The sequence below is a fragment of the Acomys russatus genome, chromosome 24 (genome assembly GCF_903995435.1).
Source record: "Acomys russatus chromosome 24, mAcoRus1.1, whole genome shotgun sequence".
In the NCBI taxonomy this organism is placed as follows: Eukaryota; Metazoa; Chordata; class Mammalia; order Rodentia; family Muridae; genus Acomys; species Acomys russatus.
Window position 1 is genome coordinate 51,312,870 of NC_067160.1, and position 18,477 is coordinate 51,331,346.

Genomic DNA, 18,477 nt, shown 5'->3' on the forward strand with positions numbered 1-18,477 from the left:
GTTTTGCAGGGAAGCCTGGGGCGGCTGGGTTGGCTGTGGCTGTACTGAAAGTGAGGGTGTTGATGGAGAGACTTCACTGTGGCCTGACTTCTCAGGCACAGCTGACAGTGTGGCCTCCTCTATGCTCTTACCAGAGGACACGGGCAAAGAAGCTGATGTTGAACTCAGGAGGCCACCAAATGACAAGGTGGGGAAAGAGGCTGGAAGGGAAGGGGCAACTGAGGTTGATGTTGGGGCAGCTGATGACACTGTACTACTTGTCTGTTGGTTTCCAAATGAGAAACTAGCCTTGCTACCAGCCAGAGAGGTCCCACCAAAACTGATGAGCCCGGAAGGTCCCGTACTGGTAAGGGGCAAGCTGCCGAAGACAGCTGCTGAGGAACTGCTAGTGCTCACGTTCAGAGCTGAGACTGGTGCTGCCGTGGCAGCGGTCACGGAGGACGTCACTGCGGGCTCCAAAGGCTTCCCTAACACACACGGGCTGGGGAAGCTACACCCCGAGGGCTTGGCTGGCTGGCCTCCGGCCAGGTTTGTGGAGGAGGCCTTACTAACTGGCTTTGAAGCATCCTCAGCTTGGCCAACCCGCAGTCCTGAGAAGCTCCCTAGTGTCTCTCCAGCTAGAGAGCTTGGGAACAGAAGCTCTCCCAACTTGGACGGTGGAGTTTCCAGTTTGCTAGAAGTGGGCACAGTAATTCCAGAAGGAGCTGCAGGTCTGCTGCTAGGTGGGGCAGAGTCTCCCGGAGAGGCAGTCATTACTGAAGTGCTGGGTGCCGGGGTGGCTCCCGTGGGAGGGGAGCTTCCAGGAACGGTCTCACAAAAAGGTTTGCCTCCCCCACCAAATGAGAATGCCTCAAGCTGGCTTGACTCTTTAGTGGGGGGTGCTACCCCTAGAAAGAAAAAGAAACCAGGAAAAGGGGTGGATTTAGTAAAATGATTCAACATATTTCTACTGACTGCATTTCTAAGGCAATCTTGCTCCTCTCTTCAGTCGAGGAAGAGATGCGTGGTTCTAACAGTAGGGTTCCCTGGAAAGGATAGAATGGCTGCTCTCCATAGGGGCATTAGCCCTGCAGAGTCAGTTCTTGGGTAGGAAAAAAAAAAAAAAAAAAAAAAAAAAAAAAGATTCTTTTTAAGATCATCACGTCACAACAAATACATGAATACACAAAATGGACAGATTACCCCCAGAGAGAAGTAAAAAGCACCCATGTATGTACTCTCTCAACAGCTCTCAACACAGCACTTCAGGTGTGGGCTTCTCTCACACCCTGGGCACCAGCTAATCTCAGGTAATCGTCATGGGCCAGCTGGACCCGGACTGGAAGGTCTTCACTGTTTAAGGACACAGATGAAAATTGTGCGAAATTAAGCTGTTTGCTAGGGCCTGCTCTTCTCCAAGCTTTCCTATTTCTTTTCTTTTTTTGGTTTTTTGAGACAGTATGTCTCTGTGTAGTCTTGACTGTTTTGGACTCGTTTTGTAGACCAGGCTGGCCTCAAACTAATAGTTATCCGCCTGCCTCTGTCATGCCTGGGATTAAAGGCATGTGCCACCACACCCGGCCTAAGCTATTCTATTTCTGAATTGACTTTTATACCTCAAAGTGGATGAGCTGGATTGGAAAGGTGGCTTGGTGGGCAAAGCTTTTGTGAGTATCCAAGTCAGAACTCCAATACCATCTGAGGCCAGCCTGGTCTACAAAGCTTGTTCCAGGACAGCCAGAGCTACACAGAGAAGCAGGTCTCAGGCAGGTGGGGGCGGGGGCGGGGGCACAAACCCAAACCAAAACACTCCCAACAAACTAGGAAAACCCATACAAAAACAGAAAAAAACAGAACTCGAATGTCCCAGTGGTGTGAACAGTGTCCCTAATTGAGAGAGAAACTGGAGACAGGGTACTCGTTGGAATATGGGCCAGCTAACCTGACATATGTAATGGCAAACGAGAGACCTCACTTCAAACAAGGTGGAAGGCAGGACTGAGACCCCAAGTCATCTTCTGAGCTCTACACAGGCACCAGAGCAAGGCATGCTTGGACTTACACACACAAACACATGAGCGCACAGAGACAGACAGACAGACAGACAGACAGACAGACAGACACACACACACACACACACACACACACACACACACACAGAGCGAGAGAGTATGAGCCAGCTGGGAGAAGGTGAGCCACAGTAAGCAGGCAGTTGGGGCTATAAGCAGACCAGAATTAGTGTGTCAGCTATGCTTTTAGTGCCCCGGTTCCCACATGAATATCAAAGAGCCACTTCTGACTAGAAAATGCTAGTACTTGAGCACACATAGAAAGTTCCAGACAATCTGTTAGCTGTTTATGGACGCCATGACTGTAGTCCTAGTCTTAGTTAGAGGAGGCTCAGAGAGGAAAGATCACTTGTGCCCAGCCAGGAGTTTGAGATTAGACTAAGTAATGGTGACACCATGTCTCATAATACAATTTATAAGAAAGACTTGTTAAACACAAATCATTAGGTCCTGTTCCCAACACACACCCAATAGGTTTGTTGAAGGAAGCACTAAAGACGAATGATGTATTATTTATTCCATGCATAGCCCAAAATACGATAAGTAAGTCAGGCAAACTATTAAAGTATGCCAAAGCCACGGGACAGAATTCTGAGGCCAGGAAGGGTCTGCCTGGCAAGTGCTCCAGCGCTGCACTCCTCTTCTGATTTTTAGGCAGTCCAGGGCTAAGTTGCCCAGGCTGGGCTTGACTAACTCTGTAGCCTACACAGGCTTTAAATTTGTGAGCCTTCTACCTCAGCCTCCAAGTAGCTGGGATTCTAAGCCTGTGCCAGCAAATCCAGCAAAGGGACAGACAGTAGGTTAAACAAAAACCAGCTAAAGACAAGACTCTGCAGAGGAAATGTAGCAGGACTGCAGTGGCTGTTGCGGAAGGGACATGTGACTAAACCCCATAATGCATTTCACAACTGTAATTTCACAATTTCCTAATAGAAACACTTTATAGTAAGGGCTTCCTTTTAAATAAAATAGAAATACAGACAGAGCTTGAGGAACTTGATAAAAATGTTCTTTTCTGGGTGGGTTTGGTCACAAATTGAGGTCATGGAGTCCCAGCGCATGAACGAGGGCTAGTGTCTGGGAAGGACCAGGCTTGGCCGCCTCCTTCCAAGGCACCTATGCCCACCTCATCTCGGGACCAAATTCGCATGTAACATTAGAATGTTGCAGCAAATGAGACTTTCCAAGTAAGCCCTTTACCTGCTCAGAACCATGCAAACAGTCTGATCTCCCCCACAGCATTTCTATAAAAACTACCGCATTAACATTTTTATTTTGTGTGTGAGAGCGTGTCACAAAGCATGGGGCAGGCAGAGGGCAGCTTTCAGGGGTCAGTTTTCTTCTCCCACTGCTGGGTCCCAGCTATCACACTGAGGTGCTGAGCCTGGCACAGGTGCTGGGCTTTCGTAGTACCCAGCAGGGTCTAGATCCAACACTGTGCTGTGGCCCTGCAGCTCCAGCTTAAAGCCAGGGCCTCCTGTGTGCTGGCAAGAGGCTCTGCCACAGAGCCACTCTCAGCCCTTTAACATGTTCCTCATGTACAGCATTACTCCCAAGCCAACTGTGCAAACTGTCAACAAGCCCCACTGAGTCACACCATCAATACGCATGCCCATAGAGCTCTCCACAGAAGAGCACTGTGCTACATGGGGACTGTACCTGGTGCAGCCGTGAAACTAGAAGACGGCGTCGGTGTGATTGTCCCAAAAGTAAAGGTCCTGATGAGTAGAAAGGACAAGTTAGAAAGGAACAAGCCTAAGACATAATGCCATCTTTAATATTCTTCTTTATACTACAGAATACACCCTTGAAGAAGTCACATCTGGTGATCAGCAACAGCGGAGTTAAAATACCCATCTTGGAGGTGGTAAAGCCACCCCAGCACCTCCGAGCAGGGCCCAGGGCCAACACTGGGGAGAGGAGGTGGAAGGGGCAGCAGCAGGAAGGCTTTGGCTGGACGGCGGAGCTTTACAGGAGGCCTGGGGAGAGACTTATTCTAAGAAAAGTAAAGTTCCAGTAGTGAAACCACACTAAGAATGTGCAGGAAAGACACTGGGGCTGACACTTGCCTAGTGAATGGAAGGGGAGCCGGGCAAGGCAGCAGCAGGCAGAACAGGGACTCTCTGCTGTGCAGAGCATGCAGCAGGGTGTATAGCAACAGACTGCAACCTGCAGCAAGAGTGAGCATTTTCAACTAAGTAACTCTAAAGCATGGGGTGCCCACCTATGGAGTACAGCAGATAACGGCAGGAGTCAGGCTTTGTCATTTAGTACTGCCATGCTCAAATGGACAAGGACCCCCTAAGGATATGCTGCACATTTTTTGTAACATTAAAAAGCAAAAACCTAGGGCTGGAGAGATAGCTCAGAGGTTAAGAGCACTGTCTGCTTTTCCAGAAGTCCTGAGTTCAATTCCCAGCAACCACATGGTGGCTCACAACCATCTAGAATGAGTTCTGGTGCCCTCTTCTGGTGTGCAGGTGTACATACAGACAGAGAACCCATACATTAAATAAATAAATAAATAAATAAAGTTTGAGGCCAGCCTGGGCTACAGAGTGAGTTCCAGGACAGCCACAGCTGTTATACAGAGAAACCCTGTCTCAAAAAATCGGGGAAAAAAAGTGGTACACGCCTTTAATCCCAGCACTTGGGGAGGCAGAGGCAGAGGCAGGCCGATCCCTGTGAGTTCAAGGCCAGCCTGGTCTACAAAGTGAGTTTAGGACAGCCAAGGCTACACAGAGAAGCCCTGTCTCAAAAAACCAAAACCAAACAACAACCAACCAAACAAAAAACAAAAGAAAAAAAGGTGGTTTTTTTTTTTTTTTTAAAGTTTTATTTATTATTTATACAGTACTCTGCCCACACATGTGCTTGCCTACCACAAGAAGGCACCAGATCTCATTACAGGTGGTTGTAAGCCACCATGTGGTTGCTGGGAATTGAACTCAGGACCTTCAGAAGAGCAGACGTGCTCTTAACCTCTAAGCCACCTCTCCAGCCCAAAAAAACCCTTTTTTTAATTGGCTGGCCTCAACCTTGGCAAAGAAATGTTATCAAATAGACAGGCCGTTGGCTCTCTGACCCAAATCTTTCCAGCTTTCTTTACAAAATAGGAGAACTCGATCACTTTAGAGACGAGGATGCGTTATTATTCTATTTGTAAAGGACACAGTAATCCTTGGCCTTGACCTACTTTTTAAAGTTTGCTTCAGTTATCCCTGAGAAGTATGATGTAATGACTTACAACAACAGAAAACATTCTTCTGAGTGGTGTTAGTGCCTCTTCTCACGTTAGGAATGAAGTGGGCTAGCAGAGCCCACCTCAGAAGCGGGCAGTGGAGGCACCAGCGCTTTCCCAACAGGAGCACCACAAAAGCGGGCGCTCTCAGTCCTCAGTAAACGATCAGGGTTAGAAAAGTATTTCTGTTTCATCAACCCGATTCTCAAATCTAGACCTGTGGCTGTCACTGCCTCTTAAAACAGAATCCGCCTTGCTGGTGGGTTATCTTACCAGCCTTGGGAGGTAGAGACAGGCGGTTCAGGAGTTTAAGGCCACCCTTGGCTACATAGCGGACTTAGGACAGCCCCCGCACCCCTGTCATCTACATCGGGAGTTCAGATGGCTACTGCCTTTCACTGCATTCTCTGTACAGGTGAATGCATCCAGACCATTCCAGAGTCATGCTGACCAACCACTAAATGGCGTGATACACCAGACACATTCTCTACCAGAAAAACATGAAGGGTAGGCTGACAAACAGAGCAAATATGATAATAAGCGTGAACTACAAAGGAAAAACAGATTCATATGCAGACAGTCAATAGCTGCCACTGTCTGCGGATGGACCGCCACACAGTGCAGGGCTGGTGTGGATGTGGCTGATGGAGATTTAGCACAACACAAGTTCACCAACTGACCCTGATGGAGCAAATGAGAAAGGCTTGTTGAGCTGCCCCACAGCAGATGGAGTTGAGGCCACAGCTGATTCTGTCTTGGCTGTCCCTGGACCTGAAAAGGACAAAATAAGGACATTGTGAGAGCCAGTTAGGAGTGCTTAATTCCCCACAGCTCAGCCTCTGTGCTGTTGCTCAGAGCCATAGCCCCAGTTTTAGGAACCTCCTGTGGGTCCTGTGACAAGCCTCAGGCCAAGGGCAGTTGGCATGGCACCTGCCTTGTGCTCAAGGTCTCCCAGTCTTGCTGTTTGGTTCTGTCACTGTTGAAGCCAAATCAAGGCATGCAACCCTCTCCTTTCTTTCTTTCCTTTTCCTTTCTTTCTACATTTTACATTTTAAAGTAGCCTTGGTTAACCTGGGGCAGGGCAGATAGTAATCTCCTGAACTACATCCCACACTGGGACAGGTATCCCATACCCTGTCCCAACCCTCTCCTTTCATATAAGATAAGCAGATGTGCATTTCTGAGCAGAAGCCACTTAGACCTAGTTATCTTCACATTTCTGCTTTTTCTACACCTTTCTTTTTTTTTTAATTCAACAAATACCAGTTTTGCTTTTTCTTAGCTAGGGAGATAACAGACACTTGCAACATAGGATTGCTCTAGAAGTAGACACTAAGGGAAGTGGTCAGGAGCCCCCCTGTTAAGCTTCACTCAACACTGAAATGGAATGTAGGTTGTAGACACATGCTCAGTGCAGTCTTGCCCATCACTGTGCAATGTAAGAGGCATCTGAATTGTCAGCAAGGTGTGGCTAAGATGGAGTCCTAGGCAGCAGCCATATCATGAAAACAAGTTAAGGGGAATCTGCCAGGAAAAGGAATGGGGCTGGAAGGTGGGGAAACACAAAAGCACACACGGGAAATGCCTGCTGGTGGGCTGGTGAGGTGGCTTAGCAGGTAAAGGCACTTGCTGCCAAGACTGAAAACCTGAGCTGGATCCCTGGGGCCCACATGGTGGAAGGAGGGAAACCTCTGTTAGAGGAAGCTGTCCTGACATCTGCAAGAACACTCTGGATGCCCCCTTCCACTTAGGGACACAATAGTAAAAAGAACAGACAAAAGAATGTGGTAACCTCAAGAGAGATATATAAAGTTCTTTGTTTTTCAAGAAAGGGTTTCTCTGTGTAACAGATCCCGGCTGTCCTAGAACTCACTCTGTAGACCAGGTTGGCCTCCTACTCACAGAGAGTGGCCAGCCTCTGCCTCCCAAGTGCAGGGAATAAGGCACGCGCCACCACCACCCAGCGACAAGAAAGTATTTCTACTACTGATGAGTAGGCCAGTTATTCTACAGGCTTCAGAAATCCACATACAAACAGAAGGGAGAGAGGGAGAAGAGGGAGAGGGGAAGGAGGAGGGGGAAGGATAGAGAGATTGTCGTAAGAGCAAGCTTGGGAAGATGAGGCAGGAGGATTACTATAAGCTCAAAGGCCAGGCCAGCTTGAGTATAGTGAGCTATATAGACTGAGTTACAGGTTAGCCTGAGTTACCATTTTATTTATCTCAAATAAAAGAAGAAGGTTTCTGCAAACACATGCAGGGTTTTCAGGGGCATTTCCAGCCTAAGAGAGAAAAGGGCTTCTCTAAGCCTTGATCATGTGCAGGTGTGGACCATCAGTGGACAGTGAGGGGTGAGCGCCAATGCAAGCCACACTGCTACCCAAGACAGGCCTAATGTAAAGGACTTAGGTCTCCTCCAGTCTAACTTTTAAGTGGAACAAGGGCCTGCAACAAAGTCCTTCAGAGAACTAAGATACATGCTCTTTTGAAACCTTTTCAAAACCCTGACCAGAAATAGAGACAAATGTGTTTTAATCCTAAATGAGTCAAAAGTCTCTGCTGAATCCACTAAACTTGTCCTGGCCTACGTAAAAGTGTTCTGGGTGTGCACAAGGAACACTTTGGTTTGTTTTCTTGGCTCTTTTTTTTTTTTGAGACAGGGTTTCTCTGTGAAGTCCTGGCTGTCTTGGAACTCAAGCGCCACCACACCTGGAACGAGGAACAATTTGAGCTGCAGATCACAAAGCTATAGAGGATAGAGAGAGGAAGTGGCCACTATGAAAAGTGGGCTGCTGCCAGGCGGTCGTGGCACATGCCTTTAATCCCAGCACTCGGGAGGCAGAGGCAGGTGGATCGCTGTGAGTTTGAGGCCAGCCTGGTCTACAATGCGAGTCTAGGACAGCCAAGGCTACACAGAGTAAACCCTGTCTTGAAAAACAAAACAAACAAAAAACCCCCCAAAAAACAACAAAAAAAGTGGGTTGCTAAAAAAAAAAAAAGTGGGCTGCTGTGTGACATTCAGGCTCTTACAGAATGTGCTTGAGAATGTGAGTGCGAAGTAAAGCTCAAATGTGGAGTTGAGAAATACAGAACTAAGTCAGCAAAGGCTGTTCAAGTGGAGGCTGTGGGTGCCCCACCAGGTGGCTACAGAAGGAGATCAACAGCAGACAGAGAACGATGCTCATGACAACTAGAAGCTTCCAGTGGTTAGGAATGGGGAAACAATGGATCCTTAGTGACTGTGTCACACTTGACAGGGTCCTGGCCATGCCAAGGACCCATGCCTCAGCTCCAAAGGGAAATGGCAAAGCTTTCCCTCCTCATCGAAGTGAGTGTTGGTAGTGTGTACTCAAAATGCGCACTGCAGCTTTTTCCCACATCCTCTCTTACAGCCTGGATACTGCTCCCACAGACTGCTAAGCCTGCCTCCTTGATTAGCTGTATGTAATAAGCCTGCCTCCCCCATTCAACTGTATATAATAAACTTGCTGAGCTTCCAGGACGCTGTAGCTAGTCCACTGATCCCAGTTTTCCCGTGTGCCTGTGTTTGTTTTCTCTCATTCCCTTGCAGGATCGGGTCATTCCCCACAGTACAAACCTTGACACTTAGGCAGTTAGTAGTTAGTATACTATGGACAAAACACTTGCAGTTACTATAAAAACTAACTTAATTAAAAATATCTAGGCTTGAGTTAGTCAGCACGTCTGTGAAGCTATAAAACCATGCATCATTAGGTTACTTAATGAGACCTTACACTGTAACACATGTTGGATTTTCTATATCTTACTGGCTTTGGAATGGTCACTGTGAAAGGGCTGGGGATGTAGCTGGGTTGGAAGAGCACTTCTCCAGCACTCAGAAAGCCCTGCGCCATGGCAGATACACCGAACTTAGTGCTGGGGAGGCAAGGCAGGCAAGATCACCATCCTTGGTTACACATATGTCATGCCTGAGCTACATGAGATGCCCTCCCCTAACGGGGGGTGGGGGGGAGAAAAGAAGTGAAGAGAGTGATGGAAAGCAAGGGAAAGGAGAGGGAAAGAGAGGGAAATGGAGAGAGGAAAGGAAAGAAAGAATAACTTACCCGCCAGGGTGTTAAGAACCGCTCCCTTTTGAGAAGAGGGAATTGCACTCAACTGTCCAACATGTTTTTTTTAGAAGACGAACATCAAAAGTTTTCTCTGAGTCTCAAGTCTAAACTTCTGGTTAAAGGGCTTATCAATGTCCTCACAACTCCTCATAGCCGAGGCCCTTGGATATGGCAACAGTTCTTGCCTTCCTGCCTAGTATCTCTGTGATCCACACAAGGAACGAGCAGCAGCAGCAGCAGCAGCATTTTTCATCTCCATTCTCATGAAATGGACATGTAGACTCACCTGCAGCTTTATCACCAGATGACAACTGACAGGTTGCTGGTATGGGTCCTGGTGGCTTGAAGGAATTTATCAGAGACCCCTGTACAGAACACAACAAAACATTTATGTTAAACTGCTAACCACACTTGGAATAAATGAATAAAATGGAAATGCAAAAACATAAACTAAGCAAGCACACCTATTTCAGTTCAGCATAATTACCCCCAAAAAAGGAAAGGAAAAGTGACAAAATGTTCTAAGTCGAGTGCCTGTGACATCACACTGGAAACACCTGTGTGGCTCACGGCAGACGTCCCAGTGCCTAGTGCAGTGTCTGGCACATAAATGGCACTTGAAGACATGATAGAGGAATGAATGGGCAAATGAGGGAAACAGTCCACAATTAGTGAATTTCCGATGAAGTGAGCAGGAAGATTGCCTGGGCTCTCCATCTGCAGCAGCACCTGCCCTCCCTCACCTGTCAGGGGTCCTCCATGAACAACAGAGGCACACTGAGGCACAGGGTGCTGTTGGGAACCCACAGTGGGCAGCTGAAGGCGCACTCCAAACTCTGGTTTCAAGTACAACCGAAAGCTGCTCATCTCCAAGGCAGATGTGAGAGAAACCACGACTGCTGGGGAAACTCTACGGCAGCTTGCTGTCTCTTCTAGCTGCCTCCCAATCTTTCCCCACATTTTTCTCCATTATTTTCTTCTGCACTGTTTAACTTACAACCAGTCAAAACTCAAAGCTAGACACAACATCATTGAAAGTGTGAAAACTGTGAAAGGCAGAGTTCAGGAGTAAGGCACTCTGAACCCAACACTCATCTCAACAATGCTGTGGGAGAAGCAAAGGGCAGGCCTTGGATCCCAGCTGATCCCAACCACTTACTGACTGGCCTAGGCCACATGACTCACCTGACCTCGGCCGCCTAAAAGGAACGTATCTGAACACCCACTGTACAAGTCAGCTGCATGGGCTGACCGAGATAACATTAAGTTAAAAAAAACAAAACAAACCGCAATCTAAGCATTGCACCCAAAAGCATTCTCATAGCACATGTACTGAAGGCCAACGGCCCACAAAGACGGGCTCAGGCCTCAACTCACTCCTCCAGCTAATCATGTCAAGACTGACATGAACTATGGAGAAGACTTGTAAGAATCACATTCATTTAAATGAAGACAAGTTATGAAATATCTTTAGTCGCAGAGACGTACAGCATAGCTGCTAAAGAACACATACGTTACCTGCTTGGCTTGGCTGGCAGGCACCGGAGCCAACACAGCATGGGGGGGTTTGGCTGTTGAGTGTGGCCCCGAAGAACTGAACGACACACAGAGCGTTCGCTCAGAGGCAGTGACAGGGCAAACATGCTCTTCCTCAAGCCAGTTCCTGCTCAATAGATTAAAAAAAAACCACTTTGGGGCAGAATAGAGATACCTGGGACCCCAACCAGACTCACTCGGCATTTTGTTGAAGAACTAGTTTTAAATGAAATCTGGATTTTCAATCATATAAAATTCAAACCAGAGCCAGGCGTGGTGGCACACGTCTGTAATCCCAGCACTTGGGAGGCAGAGGCAGGAGGATCTCAGTGAGCTCGAGGCCAGCCTGGTCCACAGAGGGAGTTCCCGGACAGTCAAGGCTACACAGAGAAACCCTTTTGTGTCTGAAAGAAGGAAGCTCACAGTTCATTGAGGAACATCAGCAGACAGCTCACTCCTCACAGCCCAGCTAGGTTCTCGGTGGAGCAACAGACACTTCCTAGACTTAATTAGACTGAAGAAGAAAACCAGGCTCATTTTCAGTGAAACAAAGCCCCCATGATGATTCTGCCAGAGCAAAAGATGCAAAAGAGCCCATGAGACGGTCCACCAGGCAGGCCTCAGGTGCTGCACCTGCCCTCCTCCAACGCAGAGAAAGAATGTGCTGGAATACTGCAGGGACCCGAGGTCCCGGGGTGCATTCAGCCAACTGGCTGACAGACACAGTTTCAGCTCAGGGAACCACAAGGGAAACAAACCTCTTTATGTAAAACCAGAGATGAACATTAAAAAAGAGCATTTTATCCAAAATCTTGGAAAAATGTTTACTTAAAATTTAGTGACACCATGACGGTACATTAAATCGTGACAGCATAGCTGCACACAGTTACTGTTCTATTTACTTGTGACTATGCTACATGTCTCCTGGGCATCCTGAATCCCCAAACACAGAACCAGGAGACACAGGACCAGCACACTTTACCACGTGACACCTCTGTAGAGAAATGCTGTTTGGTACAAGCAGCCAATAACCCTACCCATAAACCAGCTCCAAGAAATCCCTACCACAACTAACAGGGGCAGAGAGCAAAGCACAGTGCACTTCCAAATGGATGCACTCAAAGGACTGTGCAGGGACACAGGCCGACGGAGGAAGCCACGGGCTGGAAATGTTCATGAGAATATTTGGGAAAGCCAGGCTCAGAATTACCATATTTTGGGTAACAGGAGGAACCTGAAATAGATCGGACACCACTTGTATACTCGGTCCTCCAAACCAACAACTGGGCTAGAGAGTGGGCTCAGAAGCTAAGTGGACTTGCAGAGGTCCCAGATTATAATCCCCTCCAACTCCAATTCTAGGGAACCAATGCCCTCTTGTGGCCTATACTGGCACCAGGCACACACATGATATATATACATACACAGGCTTGCAAAACACATGCATGTGCATACATGTGTACACACACACACACACACACACACACACACACACACACACACACACACCTAAAAAAGAAGGTAACTATCACAGGAGCACAATCAGAGCTGCTGTGGAGTTCCGTTCCAGCACGTCCCAAGCCCTTCCTCAGAGGTAGTGAGTGTTCTGCCCACTGCTGGGAAAGGGTGAAAACATGACTCATTCTTTCACCTATTTCAACATGGGACATGTATCAAATACGAGCTATGTCTTCTTTTAGAGAATCTTAATTATCAGTATGTATCTTTTAATAAATACTCATATGTGACAGGGCAGAACCAAAGCACAAGCTAATGAATTATGTAATGAATGATGGAATTTTTAGTATTCCTTTAACAGTGAGGCAAGTAAAGTAGACAGCCTGGGGGAGATGCGGGAAGGGAGGTAGGACCAGAAGATGACCAGAGAGGGGGCTACAATTGGGATGTAAAGTGAACAAAGTTAAAAAAAAAAAAAAAAAAAAAAAAGAGGATGGCTTATCAGGAAAATAAACAACAACAAAGGCCAGGTGTGGTGGCACCCATCTTTAATCCCAGCACTCAGGAGGCAGAGGCAGGCGGATCTACAAATCGCGTCCAGGACAGCCAAGGATACACAGAGAAACCTTGTCTCAAAAAACAACAAAACAAAACAAAGGGAGGGGGGAACTAATGAAAATGTTAATTATCTATTTATTCAGTTTTTTTAGAGGAAAAGTGTAGCCCTGGCTGTCTGTCTCTGCGCTAGCTATGTAGACCAGGCTGGCCTCAACGTCTGAAATCAGCCTGCCTCTCTGCATGTTGTGTGCCACCATGCCCTGTACATGTTACTTTTATTTAGTACTGAGACTCTCAACCTGTGGGTCACAATCCCTTTGGGGGGAGGGGGTGGTCAAATGACCCTTTCCCAGAGGTCACCTAAGACCATCAGAAAACATAGATATTAGCATTGTGATTCATAACAGCAGCAAAATTACACTTATGAAGTAGCAAATATATAAATATATATCTCCCTCCCCCCAAGACAGGGTTTCTCTGTGTAGCCTTGGCTATCCTGGAACTCTCTTTGTGGACCAGGCTATCCTTGAACTCACAGAAATCCACCTGCCTCTGCCTCTTGGAGTGCTGGGATTAAAGGTCAGCAACAAAAATAATTTTATGGCTGGGTGACTATAACATGAGAAACTGTATTAAAGGGTCACAGCATTAGGAAGGTTGAGAACCACTTAAGAGTTAATAAAGCCCAAACCTACTGAGGCGTTCCTGAAGCCTGCCCATGGAGACACACATATCAGCTACTATTGTCCCTTTCGTTGAGCCTGTTTCTAAAGACACAGTGCTGCCCAAAAGTCTCTTAAATGGGAGTGTAGTTCCTCCTGTGACAGAAGCAGGTGGATCTCTGTAAGTTCAAGGCCACTATGAGACTCTGTCTCAAAAACAAATAAGTGAAAAAAAGGTAATTTTAAAAATCCATTTACAGCGGGAGGTGGTGGCGCACGCCTTTAATCCCAGCACTCGGGAGGCAGAGGCAGGTGGATCGCTGTGAGTTTGAGGCCAACCTGGCCTACAAAGTTAGTCCAGGACAGCCAAGGCTACACAGAGAAACCCTGTCTCAAAAAAAAAAAAAAAAAAATCCATTTACAAGATAGCTATCTGTTTATAAGAATGCACCATAGGGTATGAGGCAGGCAAAAATAAAACGTATAGCAAGAGCACAAAGGAGGAGGGGGAAACAGACCATGGTGCTGTGCTGCACTGCCCTCTACAGTGCTACCACCTGATGACAGTCTGTGCCAATTAACCTGTGTAGTCTACAGCCTAAAGGAGTTACCATCAATGAGCCAGCGAAAGACTGAGCAGTATACAAATGCTAAAACACAGCATGTGAGAGGATCTTAGAAGCTGCCAGAAACAAGTCTTTTCTTGCCATGAGTTTAGAAACAGAAAAATACACTAAATCATCAAAACCAATAACCACAAACCAAGTTAGGAAATCACAAGAGCAAACACAAACTGCGATTGGGAGTGCAGACAGGAGTAAACAGCACCGTAGGGTTGAGGCAAGCCTGGGCTACCTACATAGTATGTTGTAAGATAGCCAGCCAGGCTTTGTAGAGAGGCTGTCTCAAAAAAAGGAGGAGGAAGAGGAGGGGGGAGGGGAGGAGAAGGAAGAAGAGAAGAAGGGGGAAGAGGAGGAGGAAGGGGGGAGAAGGAAAAGAAGGAAGGAGGAAGGGGAGGAGGAGGAGGAGAAAAACAATATATGCAGAAGGTTGACCCAACAATGTATTTCCCTCTCCCCCATTCCCGTTCCTCTTTTCTTTCTGAGACAATTCTGCTATATATAGCCCAGGCAGGGCTGGAGAGATGGCTCAGTGGTTAAGAGTACAGTCTGCTCTTCAATTCCCAGCAACCACATGGTGGCTCACAACCATCTATGATGAGATCTGGTGCCCTCTTCTGGTGTTCAGGTGTACATGAAGGCAGAACAGCGTATAAATAATAAGTAAATCTTTTTAAAAAAATGTGTGTGTGTGTGTGTGTGTGTGTGTGAGAGAGAGAGAGAGAGAGAGAGAGAGAGAGAGAGAGAGAGAGAATAAAATCTCAGGCATTCTTCCTGCCTTGGCCTCTTCAGTGCTGACTGATAAGCACGTCTCACTGTACCCAGCACTCTTCCCAGCAGTTAGATGTGGGTAAGCCCAAGTGTGAGGAAGAATAACTAGCTAGCCTGTTTCAGTAGCAAAAGGTTTCTCAACAACGCTGAGTTATTCAGAACCAGACACCAAAACGATCAGAAGCATGAGCAGCGCCTGGAGTTTGGGAGGACAGCAATAACACAGTGGAACGTAAGCAAGAAATGCTCGGTTGCAAGACATCCTGGGATGGAAACCATAAAGGATTTCAGACTGAAGACAGTTAGTGAGGTGCTGCATCTGCTCTGCTAAAACGCTCACGATCTCTAACTACAGGAAGTGCGGTCCACAGCTCTCATGAGCAGCAGCAGCAGCAGCAGCAGCCCGACACAGCAAGTGCTCTACAGTGCCCTGAATCCATGTTATCTAGATGACTCTGCAAGACCGAGCCTAGGTAACAGGACACGACTGTGAGAGTGGCCAGGATCATGTCTTTTTTTTTTTTTTTTAAAGATTTATTTAAATTGAAGAGTAATAATTTTTTAATATTTGGAAGATAATTTTTATTTATGTGTGTATGTGTGGGTATCCTCAGAGGTCAGAAGAGGTCAGCTTCCAGGCAGTTGTGCTACCCGACACAGCTAGCCCCTAGATTAATATTATTAAGATAGATGCAGAAATTCTTAAAATGTTAGCACACCGAGTAGAATCGTGTACTTAAAGGGTAGTTGGTCACTAACACTCAAAGACTAACCAACTGCTAGAATGCCAAGATAAGGCTGGAGAGATGGCTCAGCCATTAAAGCCTAGGCGCACAACCAAAAATATAAGAACACCAAGATAAGTAATTGGAAACGGAGTCTTTCAGCAAATGGTGCTGGAATAAGCAGAGTGAAATGAGCCCTACCTTACACCATGGGTCAAAGACTAAAGCAGATATGTTAGACCTTACAACCCTTGAAGGACTGGACATTAGCACTGCCATGCAGTGGTACAGCGGCAGCAGTAGGACTGACCATTGCTGCTGTAGGATTTGTAGGCCATTATGTTTCACCAGCTATGAAGGATGTAGAACCTCAAAGAGTGTCCTCAAGTTTACCAAACTGTCTTCATTGGTGGGTACCACAGAGGCAGCCTGAACCCAAAGCGACAAAACAGAAGGTGTGAGCCCTACTGCCAGTACAGGAGATAGAGACGCTCACTGAGGACTGACACTCTTAACCCACCAGACAAGGGAGGATGCATCTCCTTATACAGCAGCAAAATGAGTGAAGTAAAGACTTACTAGAGAGTCAAGCTGAAAAAGCAAAATACGGGTATATGATTCTTAAGTCCATTTGTCTATGTATGAAAACAAATTTTTTAATATAACAAAACAAAACAAAAATGCTTCAAAGGAAAACAGAAAGGTTTACTTTATGACCCAGGACTGGGCATCCTGTCCCAAGAGAGGTGGATGGCATCCTGAAGATGACACCCATGGCTGTCCTCTGGCTTCCAAATATGCCACTAAAGCACATTAAAAATACCAGCCCAGGTATTGTCTACCAGTGTGGCTCCTTGAGTTGCGCTGCCCCCCCCCCCACTGGCCCCTGTTCCTCTCTGCTTCTCCTTATCCTGGCTACCAGAGACCTCCCGGTGCCACAGAAACCTGCCAACACGCCCCTATTACATACAGACGCCACGCTTGGCGTGCTGCTACACACAAGACCCACCCTTGGCTGTTCAGTGCTCACTCCTATGCTACCATCCTGGAGGGGGAGGGGTCTTTCCCGAGCCACCGTGGTTACAATGGCTACTCAGTTCCCCCAAAGCCTCCTTGCTGACTAGACCAACATCTTTTTGACTACTACCTCTGTAACCCTAGGGCAACACCACACTCGCAACAGATGCTCACCAGGAAGCTGCAGAAGCAAGTGACTGAGCGACACAGGAGCGTGAAGAGCTATGGACGTGCTCCAGCTAAACAGACAGAAAGGACAGCCTCACAGCCACACAATATAGAGGGGGCAGAAACACGCACACTCATCCTGCAATAATGTGTGTGGTATCAATTAAGAACAGTTAAGTGCAAAATTAGTCCGCTGCATAGAAGACGCTGAGAGCCAGTCATTTTGCAGTGATCTGCCCCATGAGGAAGGTGGTACGTATCAACTTTCATTTATGAACTGTTTTCAAGTTTACCAACTGTTGAATACATGATTACTTAAAAGGGCTCGTGAGAGGTCAAGCCTGATGACCTGAGTTTGACTGCTGGGACCCACCGGGTAAAGGAGAACCAACTCTCAGCTGCCTTTCTGATCTCCACATGTGCCTTGGTTCATTTATGCACATGAATGTAAACAGACATAATTAAAAACAATTGCAAAGCTTAAAAAAAAAAAAAAACAAAAAACAAAAAACAAAAAAACAAAACAAAACAAAACTGATGCCAGGTGGAGGTGGCGCACGCCTTTAATCCCAGCACTTGGGAGGCAGAGGCAGGTGGATCTCTGTGAGTTTGAGGCCAGCCTGGTCTACAGAGCGATTTCCAGGACAGCTAGAGCTGTTACAGAGAAACCCTGTCTCGAAAAACCAAAAAAGAAAATAAAAAAACTGTTTCAGATACTGAGTGCTTAAGTTCAGTAACTGTATCAGAATCCAGCTTTAAGGAGAAGAACAAAAAATGTTTTTGAGATTCCGATGGCCCAGTGTTAGGAGCACTTGCTGCTCCTGCAGAGGATGTGAGTTCAGTTGCCAGCACCCACATAGGACGGCTCACAAAGATACCTGTAACCCCAGTTCTGGGGGTTCTGACCCTCTCTTCTGGCCTCCACAGGCTCCTGCATGCATGCAGTGCACATAAACACATGCAGGTACAACACACACACATGTAGAAAATAAAGAAAAGATGTAAAAACCATCCTCCAATACTGTAGCTGTTTGTGTTGGAAAAGGGCAAAGCTAGGAGCCTTGCCATTAGGCAGGGCAGCATGAGAGGTGAGCTGAGCAGACAAAGGCACTCCTCTTCTATGTCAGTGCTCACGCCTGGCTTTACACAACAGGAACCTGCCGTGTTTCCAAACTCCAGCACACAGTTCCATGAGGAGTTTACTGCAACCACAAATACCAGCCTTGGTCTGAATGGTATTTCAAAGACAAGATAGCAAAGAGGACAAATTTTGTTTCCTGGCTATTGGTTTGACCCTGGATAACTATAAATTCTACGGCAGGCAGTGTCAGTAAATAGACCATCATGCAGACAGGCAGCCAGCAGACAGTATGGCAAAACCACTCAAGAAAATGAAAGCAGAGCCTTGGTAGGTAGGTCTGCTCCGCTGTATCAATAGAGAACAGAAGTGAGGTGCCTGTACTTGCCACTGACTATCCATGGGCACCAGACACTGGCTGGGTCCCCTAAAGATACTGGTTCCCGACGATGCCCATTAAAGCAAAAAGAAAGTCCTTCAACTCTTGCAGACAGCACAAGGAGGC

At 46.9% G+C, this 18,477-nt stretch overlaps 1 protein-coding gene and 1 pseudogene across 1 annotated transcript in view; one reads left to right on the plus strand and one right to left on the minus strand.

Moving 5' to 3' along the window:
* Nup214 (nucleoporin 214) overlaps positions 1-18,477 on the minus strand; it is an 81,950-nt gene that overhangs the window by 23,508 nt on the left and 39,965 nt on the right. Inside the window, 5 exon segments of the mRNA XM_051167195.1 lie at positions 1-887; positions 3,708-3,766; positions 5,970-6,060; positions 9,666-9,744; positions 10,898-10,973. Coding sequence (XP_051023152.1) covers positions 1-887; positions 3,708-3,766; positions 5,970-6,060; positions 9,666-9,744; positions 10,898-10,973 — 1,192 coding nt within the window.
* On the plus strand, positions 11,762-17,042 carry LOC127207588 (mitochondrial import inner membrane translocase subunit TIM14-like; annotated as a pseudogene).